Source organism: Alosa pseudoharengus, unplaced genomic scaffold (assembly GCF_046254945.1).
Source record: "Alosa pseudoharengus isolate Yale_2024_CS ecotype anadromous, Long Island Sound unplaced genomic scaffold, YU_APseudo_1.1 YU_APseudo_1.1_scf_4, whole genome shotgun sequence".
Taxonomy (NCBI): domain Eukaryota; kingdom Metazoa; phylum Chordata; class Actinopteri; order Clupeiformes; family Clupeidae; genus Alosa; species Alosa pseudoharengus.
Genome location: NW_027468774.1, coordinates 27,309,825 through 27,322,614, shown reverse-complemented (window position 1 = coordinate 27,322,614; position 12,790 = coordinate 27,309,825). Strand labels below are relative to the sequence as shown.

Sequence of the window (12,790 nt, the reverse complement as noted above, 5' to 3'; positions counted from 1 at the left end):
CCAGTCTGGTGCAGAATTTATTATTACCACAGACCACAGTAAGAAATATAGCTGCTTATTGACAGTGAAATGTAAAGTTATTGTCTTGTTTCATCACTTACAAGTTTACTGATTGGATGTTTGGCTTCTGTGACCATGGAGTAGCCTAGGCCTATAGGCCTACATAAAAACGAACAGTAGCAAAAATGAAGTCAGACAGCCATGAAAACGTAAGAGACTGGACGGCTGGCAAAATGTCATGGGAACGAAGGCAGATTCTCGTGTCGGGTCAGTGTTCAGGCAAGTTTTTATTGTTTGTTTTTTGTTTTAAGCGCATCTGCTCCACCAAGCATGGCGACTTTTAGCTCACCTCCAGTATCTGGGTCGTGGTAGTTTGGGTCAACACCTTTGTCGAGGAATTTAGCTATTTTCTCCACTGAGCCGCTTTGGATGTAGTCCATGAACTTCTTCAGACTGGCCTGTAGATGGCAGGTGAGACAGAGATGTAATTTAACCGCAGTGGCTACACCGTAGGGTTCTCATTTAACGCAACCTGATCCACTCCGTGGCCTTTTGCAAGGATTCTGCAAATCTTGCTTGATAGTGCAAATATAGCATAACTTTGCATATTTATTTTGCAATATGCCCATTATCAGGGATGGGCAAAAATACATCAACATGTATTTCAAAATAAAATATCAAATACCGTCATTTTAAGTGTATCAAAATGAACTACAAAACACAGTAGCCATGCCATCTAAATAAAATACTGTGTTTTTGTATTTTCAAAATGCTAAAGATACTCTTTAAAGGCAGCATGAAATCACTTCAAACCTTCCTTATCTGCCCATTTAATCTATTCCTTCATCAGTACACTGACTGTTGATTAAGTGGCCAGTGTTTGAGAGCAACAGCTTTTTCTCTGCCTGAAACATGTCATACATCTGCAAACAGTCAATAGATCAACTATGCTTACTTGCCTATTACATCACATAGCCTAAATAGGCTACTGTATCAGAGATGTACTCAAAAAGTCGCAACTGAACTTGTCAAGTGGTACAAATTAACCACCAAACCTATTAAGAGCCACAGAATGTGGGCTTAAAGCACCTCGATGCAATTCTATTACCTTAAAATAATGACTTCAAAACTCATAGTATAGTGACATAATGTGGAGAATAAAGTCTCTGACATTGTCAATGCCTTCCCATGCTTGATACATAATTGGTTTTCCAATTAAAGTTCTCAAGAAAAATAGGTTGCCCAATATAAGGGAACGTGCCAGAACAACAATTCTCAGAACATTTCTGCGAAACTTTTTATTTTGCAATATGCCCATTGATGATGAAATTATTTCTTCTTCATCTGAATAATTCGAATAGAAAACAGAGTGAGAATCTATATCATCCTAATAAGCACATTTGAAGATGAAATAATCTCTTTGGCATCGAAAGCATAGTGAGAATCTGAGTAGTGCGTACCTTTGTGTGCAATTTAGCAAGTTGTTTCTCATCCAAGTTTGTCTGTTTGTATACCCTGGTTTTGTAACGAAACTGGAGAAAGAGAATATAGGAGATTATGACAGAAAGGTAGACATGAAATAGGACAGAGGGAAAGTGGCAGAGAGAATCTTTAAGACTAGCCATTACCACCTCTGTATAACCTATAACCACATGACAATCCTAAAACGTGATTCTCATGGTTATCCCCCCTGAGAAACATTTATACTGCAATTTCGGTGGCTATCAGGAGTGAAGATCCTTTTTTGTTCCAGACAAACCATCTGTTAACCTTCTGTCAACAAAGTTAAAGGGGACAAAGTTCTGTGCAGAACTTTTACCATTTTGAAGAACCCATGGGGGGACCTTAGCCTCCCCCAACAGTGCAGAAGTTAGCCACAGAACTACCCAGAATGCAGTAGTCAAGAGAGGGCATACTGTGGTGGTGTAGCTACCTCCAGGTAGGGAACGCCTTTCTCAAAGGACTGTGGGTACTCGCGGAGGAGGCGCTCCTCCTCCAGGAACTTGGCGTCGTGTCCATCAGTGGCCGGCTGGAAGAGGCCATAGTTGAGCACGTCCCTCAGGGACTCGGTGAGAGAGCACAGCACCTGCTGCTTAGCCTTCCACACCGTGGCATCTGGGTTGAAGCGCAGGCACTTCTGCAGGGCGAGAGATGGGGACCAAGGGAACGGACCGAGGAAGGTAGGATAGAGAGGCCAGACAGGAGGTCAAGAAGTGGGGGGGGGCTCAAGTGGATGTGGAAGAGACAGAATGGATACGGTGAGAAATGCAAAGGAGAGACGGAGAGGAGGAGTGGAATAGGGTTAAGAAAGTGGACATGGACAGGAGGTGAGGTATAGAAGGAGGAGAGTGTGAATGGACAGCAGTGTGGTGGAGAGGATGGAAGGGGAGTCAGATAAGAGGGGGGATGCAGACGAGGGGCACACCCATGTAAAAGTACAAGAGGGGAAAAAACCCAGTGTAGATACGGGGAGGAGAGAAACGTGAAGGTAAAAAAGTATTTGAGAAAAGGACAGGTAGGAGAACAAGACAAGAGGAAAAGAGTCATATTGGTCATAGGGCATGGAGTGTGGGAGAGAAGAGAGGGAGGATTGAGAAACAGAACAGTCAGTCAGTAAGTCACAGACATTACAGGACACACATACTGTATGCATTACATAATGTGAACTGTTCATTACAGAATGAAATGCGCATACGCTCATAAGATATTGAGGCTAACAGAATCAATGAGTTACACGTCCTTGACCATATCCTCCCAGCAGACTCATTTGAACCACATAGCTGCAGAGAGGATAGCCCATTTTGAATATGAGTGTGCACACTTTTGTGTGTGTGTGTGTGTGTGTGTGTGTGTAAGTGTGCACCTGCGTACATGTGCATGTTTGTGTATATGTGTGTGCATGTATGCATGTTAAATATCTGTGTATTTGTATATGTGTGTGTGTGTGTGTGTGCGCGCGCACGCATGCGTGCATTAATGTTTGGGTGCATGGGTGCTGCAGAGTGGCAGCACCAGCTCAGAGATGTGGGGAGGGGGGTTGCAGGGAGAGAGGGGGAAAGGAATAGGGAGGAGAACGGAGAGAGGAGCACATTTAGTGGATATAGATTTCCTGGTTTCACGGTTTCCCATCATACCTTGTGAGAGGCAAATGCTCCAAATCATCCGTCATCACACGGTAAATTTGAAGCCATCTCAGTAATAAATGAATAAAAGAGGCAGTGTGCTGAAGATGAATTCACCTTAGCCACAAGTGCTCATCTACATTCTGTGCACCACTGACATGCAATTGAACCTCAGGGCGAGGGTGTTTCTGAAAAACTGGAACTAGAGGTTGTGTGGGGGGTGGATGGAGCTGTGTGCGTGGGGGGGGGGGGGGGGATGTGGAGCGGAGCGGATTAACAGGACTGCACCAACGCGCTGAAGTCAGAGCTGGCAGCGGAGAGGATGTGGCCCTAAGCACTGGTCCAAAGCCAGCGCTGCTCCTCTGTTCGTACTGGCTGTGGCAGCATAAGCTGGTTCCAAGTCAGGTGGGACGACCTCTCTTTTACTCTTTTTTTCTCTTCCCTTTCCCTCTCCCTCTTTCTTTTTGACCTTGAAAGGGGTTGTTTGGCCTTGATGAATGCAGGTGAGCAGAGGTGCGTTCAAATTTGACAAACAGTGGCAACTGTATGTTCGCAGAGAACTACCTCCGCAGACTGTTTGCGACATTTGTTCGCAAACGTTCACCGAAAACTCCAGGCAAACGGAAAACTGTTTGCAAACGTTCGCGAATTTGAACGCACCTCAGATCCCAATACCACTATCCTCTTCTCTTTCTCTCTCTCTCACTCTTTTTTTGATGTCTCTGTCTCTCGCTTTGTACTAAAGTCCCTTTTACATCAACTACTACTATGCTTGTTAGTATGGTTTGTTTAAGGGTATCATTCTCTGTGTCTGTGTGTGTGGCTGTTTGGGTGTGTGTGCTGTATGTGTGTGTGCGCGCGTGTGTGTGTGTGTGTGTGTGTGTGTGTGTGTGTGTGTGTGTGTGTGTGTGCACGCATCAGTGTGTGTGGTTGTGAGTACAGTTAAATCCTCCCTCTCTTTCTTCTATTCAGTCTCACACTTTGCGCACAGCCAACCCCGTCACCATGGAAACCGGTTCATTAGTGGAGCAAGCTCCTGGTTGCCTTGGAAACATCGCAGAAGTCCTAGGAGATAGAGCACTATAGAATGAGCTGTGTGAAAGAGTGTGTGTGTGTGTGTGTGTGTGTGTGTGTGTGTGTGTGTGTGTAGAATGCGCTGTTCTGAGTGTGTTTCGTGTATACACCAGAGGAGTGTGACTGTGAGTGAGCTGGAGAGAGAGCGAGTAGGGAGGGGGAGCAAGAGATTAAAAGAGCGAACTAGTGGGCGTGTCAGAGATGATGTCAGTTTCAAATACAGGCAGTATTCCATACTCAGAAATGAATATAATTCTCTCTCTCTCTTTCACACACACACATACATACACACACACACACACACACACGCACACACACACACACACACACAAGCATTGTATGAAGGGTTTATAAAAAACAACAAATCCATAATTAAACCACACTGTATATAACAAAATGATCCACGAGCGGCGCTGAACACATTCATATGTGAGGATAATTCATACCATTATCGTAATTATCATTTGTGAGATTATTAGCTCAAAACCACTCATCCATAATTGTTTTTAATAACTATAATTCAGTCAAAGTGCATCGTTCCACCGTGCCATGAAGGTAAACGTGCCTGAAACCAACCAACAGAGAAGACCAGAGACAGCTCTTTCTCAGCAGTGCCCTCATTTGAAGCAACTGACCTGGAGTCTGTGGTGGTATTTCACTTGTAATGACTCCAATAAGAACCGCGGTTCAGGGAGCCAATCCCAGATCAGCTACCGAGGGCAAACGGCTTCTGAGATTCAGCAGCCATTTTCAGACTTCATTTTCTGGGACTCTGTCGGTACATGGGAGCCTTTGAAGTGCTTTAGATAGGGGCTGGAACATAGTTTAATCCACGGTCCCATTTAAGTCATGTAAAGATAATTGATTATCCTTACAGAAATAAAGGCTCCCACAACTCGCCTGATTGGATTCACCGTTCTCACTCGCTCCGCCTCCAGCCTATTCAGGATTAGGGTGGAAATGTGCCACTGTGTGGTCATTCAGCAAATGTGGATGGACATTTTTGTTTAATTTTTTAATTTTGAATTTATTTATTTTCTTTCTGGCTTAAATTCTCCATCTGCGAGTAATCGATGAACAACAGTGGCCGCTCCAGGGCATAATCTGCAGTTGCCTAATGGTGGTGGGTGGAAAATATCCCATCATCTTCTCACACCAGGGGTGAGCCCCGGCTTGTTACGCACTCGAGCCACTTGGGGCAGAGACGCTCCAAGATGTGGCGGAGAAGGAGCAAACTCAGCAGATACTCCTTGTTCCCTGCACCCCGCAGGTGTAATGGGGGGGGGGGGGGGGGTGGCGTTAGCGTGGGCACACCCTCAGTGAGCACTACCTACCCAAACGTGCTGCCTCTGGAGCGAGTTGCCGCCTGTTCGCGCTCCTCCGGCGGAGTAAAGAGACGCAGAGGACGTCTTCGACAGCAACGCTAGAGACTCTCTTACTCATCTTACCCCGCAACAGCAGTCCCACAATGAAATGCATGTCACATTTTTATCTCTCCCCCTCTGTCCTGTGCCTCTCTTCTGCTCTCTGTCTCTTTATCTCTCTTTCACTCCCTTTTTGCTTTCTTTCTCCCTCAAAAGATCCAATGCCTGTCACAGAGCTTAAGAGCTTCATTGATAAAAAGGAAACATCCGCAAGCCAAAGCTGTTTGTCTCACATTCTTTTTTTTGTTATCATACCTCAATTACATTCCCCCATTCCCACTCTTCTCTTCCTCCCTCCCCTCACTCTCTCTCTCTCGCTCCCTGAGTCATCTACCATTTCCCCCTAAACACGCCATTATTATTATTCCTGTTTGTCTGTCTGTCTCCGGCTCCTTCCCTACAGCACCTCTATCTCTTTGTATTTGCATCCTTTATTTCTGCTCCAGATTGTGTGAGTTTTACATAGTACCATATTTCTCTCTCTCACACGCACACATCTGCACACACACACACACACACACACACACACATACTGTACACATACACGCATTTGCTCTCACTCTTTCCCTCTGGTCCTTTTCTGCAGAGCAAGTGCAGGGGGATTAGAAGCTTTTAATGAGATCTGTGGGGAAATAACCTCCCCCTTCTCTCTCTCTCCATCATTCCCTCTCTCTCTGTTCCCACCCTCCTCTCTACACCGTCCCTGCGCCCCCATCCAACCTTGTCACCCCACCCATTTCCCCATTTCCTCTGCCACTCTCTTCCAATGCACATCCTCTTTATCCAACCACACACACCCTCTCTCTCTCCCTCCCTCCCTCTCTCTCTCCCTCCCCCTGTCCTCCTTCATCTCTGTCCCCTTATGCTGCACCCCTCTTATCTTCCTCTCGCCCTTATCTGCCGTGTTGAGGCTTACTGTCATTTTGACCACTGGAGCTTTACAAGACAGTTGTGTGTGTGTGTGTGTGTGTGTGTGTGTGTGTGTGTGTGTGTGTGTGTGTGTTTGTGCTTGTGCATGAGTGTAGTTGAGCATGTTTGGGGTTGTTTAAGTGTGAGTTTGAAGTCAATGGGTCATGAGTCATGAGTTAATAGAGAGGGAACGAGAGTGACAGAAATGGATAGAGAAAGAGAGATAGAGAGGAATAGAGAGAAAGCATGCGTATGAGGTATACTATAGGTGTGAGTAAATGGAATGTATACTGTATGTTGCATACAGGTGAGTGCAGGTTAGATTGTGTGTGTCTATGTGTTTGTATGTGTGTGTATGTGTGTGTGTGTGTTTAAGAGGGGTGGGTCTCCCTGTGCCCTTTGGGGACCTCTTTCCCAGCAGTACTGTTTGCGTGCCACGCCAGCCTCTCCCTGATCTCATTAAAACACAATTAACGAGCAATTAGGGTTTATTGAGGCCGAATTAGCCGGCATGTAGAACAGGCCTAATGTACTGGGATTACCCAGACACATTACTCAACACAGGAGAGCAGGGGACAGAGGAGCAATGGATAAAAACAGCAGGAACAGGGAGCACTAAAGGACGGACGGACGGAAGGAAGGACGGACGGAAGGAAGGAAGGAAGGAAGGAAGAATGGAAGGATGGAAGGACGGATGGAAGGACTCCCCTACACACCTCTCCATCCCCCTCTCAATCTCATCCTCATCTCATCCTTCCCTTACTCTCATGCTAGTGACATTCTGTACATCTCTGCTTCAAGCACACGTGATGGAAGTCTGTGTGGTCCTAATTCCTCTGACTGGCTGTAACATACATGGTGGGGAGACATACAGAGTGAAGGGGTCTCCAGTAGCAGGACTGAGAACCTCTGGTCTATACCAAATAGTAAGGGTAGACACACCAACCCAAAACATACCAGAGGAGGGGGATGTTTCACATTGATCCAGTCCAGCTTTAGCTGTTACATGGGGTATAACACTCAGGGTAGGGGCCAGTGTGTGTGTGGGTGTGTGTGTAAAATATCTAAATATTATCTCTATATTCCAAATATTAAACTCTCCACCCTACAACTGGTGAAGGGAACTGAGTAAAGAGGGCGTTTTTGCTGGTTAGTGGTGATGCGCTTGGAGAGTGTTTGAGAGTTGCATGTGTTAGCATTGCATGTCTGTGTATGTACGTTTGTTTATGTGGGCCAGTGTGCGTGTGTGTGGGGGGCTCGCGTGAGTAGTGCCTCCGTTTTGTGTGTGTGTGTGTGTGTGTGTGTGAACTCCCCACACACACCACTGAAAATTTGATAGCAGCTTGTTGGATTAAATAGGTGGCCATGAATAATTGATTCAGACATGGACACACAAAAACGTGCCCATCACCACACACACACACACACACACACACACACACTCACATTCACACCCATAGAGGCACACCATATATACAGAACTCTGCATCACACACACCACACACACACACACTCTCACAAATGTCTGCACATGCATGAATGCACACACACACACACACACACACACACATATCAATAATAAATCACTCAGTTGGAGACAGGAACAGTGAATAGCTGGCAGATTTATGCAGCTCATTGGCTTCTGTGGTCGGACAAACAAAAGCACGTTTGCACACACACAAAGGCACCAAACAGCCGACCTAAACAGGAAGAATAAATAGAAACACACACACACACACACTCCCTCACACAAACACAGTCATACACACACACACACTGCATAAAAAGGCAGGCCTCAGGCAATTCACCATCCCACTTAATTTAATTATCTGCACAATGAAGCTCTTGATGATAAATTAAGTCCTTAACGCTCTGCCTAACATTTAAGACCTCAGGACAGGCGAAGGGAGGCAGAGATGAAACGTCCTCCTCACCAACCCAGGGCACCTGAGAGGTCTATACGTGTCAGTGCCTCTGGAGGCAGTGTGCCAGGTAAGGGCGACACCGGTGGACAACACAGCCGCTGATGAGGAAACACTTGGCAGTGCCCTCTGGCCAACGGCCCAATCTCTGATATCTCCACGTGGCATCGACAAAATTGCATGCCACGTGGAGATGAGAAAGCTCTGTGCTCTGAGTCTGACTCTCTCATTTACTCCGATTCAGGCTTTTCAAAGGTCCTCTGAAGGTTTTTAAAAGTTTGCCTCCCTCTCTTTTCCTCTCTGGCAGCTTATGGTAGGTCACCTTGACAAATGCAGATGCAAAAATCTTTTTCACGTTGTCTGAAACTGCTGCTACTGGGTTGTCAGCCCTTTGCATTTCTGCTGTATTTGCAACGAAGAGGGAGATCTATGTGTCTTTCTTACAAGAAACAAGAGTGCGCCTTCTGACTGACTGACTGTCTGTCTTGCCTTGACTTTTTGTGTTTCTGTTTGACAAAGAGAAAGTTTGTGTTTTGTTACGACCCTGCCAGGTCTCCACTGGCCCCGCCCACTTGCGCTCATGTTTGTCTGTCTCTGTGTGAAGCAGGTTGCCCGAGATGTGCAGGTGTTTGGTATTGCCCTGATGAGCACCTGTATTTGAAGGCCTGGGTTCCAAGCGCAGATGGGCTTCCTCTCCTCTCGACCGTCGTCTTTTTGTTTTGTTTGAACACATCCCTAGACATACACTCGCACTACACCTTGCTTTTATTCACTACACTGACTTTCTCGTATATTACTTTAATAAATATTCTTTATTTACTCATTCTGGCGTGGAACTCCCTTATGTAGCTCATGCGTGAGCCAGCATGCGTTACAGTTTGCATGTAAGTGAGATTGTGTTTGTGTGTGGTGTGTGTGTAATACAGAGTTCTGCATATATGGTATATATGGTGTGCCTCTATGGGTGTGAGTATGAATGTGTGTGTGTATGCGTTTTTTTCCTGACTTGAGGGGATTCTGCCGAGCCCTGCAGATCTGCATGGGAAAGGCGGCTACAGAGGGGAGTTGCTCTCTCTCCCTCTCTCTCTTCCCTCTCTCTCTCTCTCTCTCTCTCTCTCTCTCTCTCTTTCTCTCTGAGGCCCATTTGGGAGTTCTGCCTTTGATTTCAATGCAGCCGGTCGGGCCGAGGAATCTTCAAAGCCCAATCCACACAACTCTCCGACTCTCGCACAACCTCTCCCCTCCTCATCGTGCGAGGAGAAATGGTCTCGTCTCGAGGTCGACACAATCAGTCTTTATTCCGATAAAAGCAGTAATGACGCATGCAAGAAATATCATGAAGTCGCACAGAGCTACATTTTTTATGCCATATTAATAAATGGCCCTCTTGATGCAAATGGAAAATTCTGGAGGTCTGCGCTAATGAAATTTCAATGCACAATTGTCTGAGACAGTCCTTGATTGCCCACTCCTGGTCCAATTCTGTAATTAATAAATCAGCCATCCTTTGTCTCTGTCACAAGGAGGCCCTTGTGTGGACTGGGGATTTTCCCATTTCCTCAGGCCCTAATCCTAGCTCACTATCGGGGGAAGAATCGTGTTTAATTACTTACACCCTCAACGCATCAGTCACAAAGAGTCTACTGGCCCCAGCTCCATAACTTGAGAAAGTGACATAGCACTTCCTCCCTAAACCCCACCCCCAAAACACACACACACACACACACACAAAAACATCATACATCACTTTCTCACAACAGATGCCCATAAGGGAGAACAGGTTCCCTAGATGGAATGGCTCTGCTGGGATTGACCCTCTCTTTCTCTCTCTCTCTCTCTCCCCAGAGATTGCAAAGTGTCAATCACTCAACTCAAGCTCTGAGCCATGCTCACAGCGTGATGAAGCACTGATGCAAGTGAAGCCGCTTCAAACTTGCCTTCTGGCAGTTCAAAAGAACAGCAGGGACTTTGGACTGCGATTAGGGAGAAAGCCCATCCAAACAGACACGGGGTAGAGTGATCGGCCAGCCAATTGCATCCAATTTAAACTCGCTGGAATTAGATAAGATTGACTGATCAGCTCTAATGCGCTTCATGTGATGACACTTAAGATACTAGATACTAGCCTGATTGCAGACCTTCGATATTAGGTAGAGATTAAATTTGTGTGTGTGTGTGTGAGAGAGAGTGTCTGTGTAAAAATGGGATCATGCATAGGCTGTGCATTTGGTATAAGTATATACAATCTTTTGATCCCGTGAGGGAAATTTGGTCTCTGCATTTATACCAATCCGTGAATTAGTGAAACACACTCAGCACACAGTGAACACACAGTGAGGTGACGCACACACTAATCCCAACACAGTGAACTGCCGGCGCTCAGGGAGCAGTGAGGGGTTAGATGCCTTGCTCAAGGGCACTTCAGCCTTTCCTACTGGTCGGGGTTCGAACCGGCAACCCTCCGGTTACGTCCGAAGCCCTAACCAGTAGGCCACGGCTGCCCCCCTGGTTGAGACGCTGTTGCATTTATAGAGCCAAAATTATTCTGTGTGCAGAGACTTACTTCCTTACTGCTACTAGATGACTAAATAAGTATTTGTTTGTTTATATTTAAGTAGTGTGTGAGTAGGTGTGTGAGTTTGGGTGAGAGTGTTCATGTGTGAAATAGAGAGAGAGTGTGCGGTATGTGTGTGTGTGTGTGTGTGAGTGCATGCGTGCATGCGTGTGTGTGTGTGTGTGTACAACAAGTACGTGTGTGTGTGTGACTGACCGTCTGTTTAATGTCAGGGATGCCTATGCGAAACACCATCATGCTGATGTGCGCGTCATCAGCAGAGGGCGCTGTGGAGGAGCTTCGCTCCCGGAGCCGCCTCTGCTGCTGCTGCTGCTGATTGGCTGTCTGTTGGTGGGGGGGTCCTGGGTTGGACGAATAAGGGTTAGCGGCGTGCCCGGAGTTCCCGGGCCGCAGCTGTCTGTCTCCTGTCACTCGTCCAGCCATGTTGCCGATTTGCCTGTGCCCCTCTTCCCTGCCTCCATGATATTGGCTACTGCCACGTCGGATGGAAACTGCCACTTCCTCTTCCTCGTCCTCCTCCTCTCCGTCCAGCTCTCCGTTCTCCTCTCCATCCTCGTCCTCATCCTCCTCCTCCTCCTCCTCCTCCTCTTCCTCGTCCTCCGCCCCTGGATAAAGGTGTTGATTGTTACCCAGCATCCTTTGCTGCTCCTCGTCACTGGAGAGGGGACTAAGCGGCATTGTCATGGCGACAGGGAGGGTGGCACCAGCGGCAATGGCATCATCCCCAGAGACTCACTGAAAAAGACAATAAAAGACAGAAAGAGAGAGTAGAAAAGTATTAGACTCTGAGGTTGAATGAAAAATCAACAGTGAGAGACTTGGGGCTAAAGGGAGGGAGCATGGCAGAAATGCTTGATAACTTCAACAAACTCAGAGAAGATTAAAAAAAAAAAGAGACAGAGAAGGAAAAAAAATGTTGACCCACTTCACAGCTCTGCACCCGCCTTTACAACCAGCACTACCACAGTTGGAGACCACCGGTGTGGTTGCCATGGTAACAGACGCACTCCTATCGGCCCTGCTCTCTCTCTCTCTCTCTCTCTCTCTCTCTCTCTCTCTCTCTCTCTCTCTCCGTAACAGCATGGGGCCTGCGCTCATTCACACACTCTGTGGTGTTGCGGATGCTGCCGTCCCAGACCACCTGAACGAGCTCCTCAAGCGGCACCACTGAGACCGCCGGCAAAGACTCAGCAAATAGACAGAAATAAATTCCATCCTCCTCTCTCTCATCCACTGATGTAGTTTACACATTCAGTGGACTGTATTCATCTTATATGTTCAATATCTTGAGAATATAATCTCGTTCATCATCACCGATGCCCACAAAAACAACGATTTACATATCATTATATACACAAAACACAAGTCAGCACATTTAGCGGCTCAACAGTGCAGATATTTTGCATTAGTTTAAAACCATAGACTGTATATATAGAACTATATATATAGACTGTATATATAGAACTATATATACAGTCTATGTTTAAAACAAAGTAGGCTATGGTGCTACTACAACCCAATCTATATATCTACACTTTAAAGTGTTCTATACAATTCACACAAAACTATAGAGTTCAAATAAAGAGAGGGTGCTTTTTGAACAAACTAGGTCAGACTATAAAATTTATGATCCAAGTGACAGGTTATAACAACTTCATTTCAGACCCAATCCACCCTCGGATTGTGAAGAACACAGTTATGGCTGAGACTACTAAAGACAGTGTGCTGTAGCCTACATGTACTGTTAGAGTGAGTGTGTACCAT

General features: G+C 46.2%; 1 protein-coding gene across 1 annotated transcript in view; it reads right to left on the bottom strand.

The window, feature by feature from the left end:
• The window catches only part of shank1 (SH3 and multiple ankyrin repeat domains 1), a 49,811-nt gene extending 38,101 nt beyond the window's left edge, over positions 1 to 11,710 (bottom strand). Inside the window, exons 1-4 of the mRNA XM_076266913.1 lie at positions 11,222 to 11,710; positions 1,934 to 2,137; positions 1,461 to 1,532; positions 350 to 458 (exon numbers count right to left, since the gene is read on the bottom strand). Coding sequence (XP_076123028.1) covers positions 350 to 458; positions 1,461 to 1,532; positions 1,934 to 2,137; positions 11,222 to 11,710 — 874 coding nt within the window. The remainder of the gene's footprint in view (positions 1 to 349; positions 459 to 1,460; positions 1,533 to 1,933; positions 2,138 to 11,221) is intronic.
• Between the last annotated feature and the right edge of the window lie 1,080 nt (positions 11,711 to 12,790).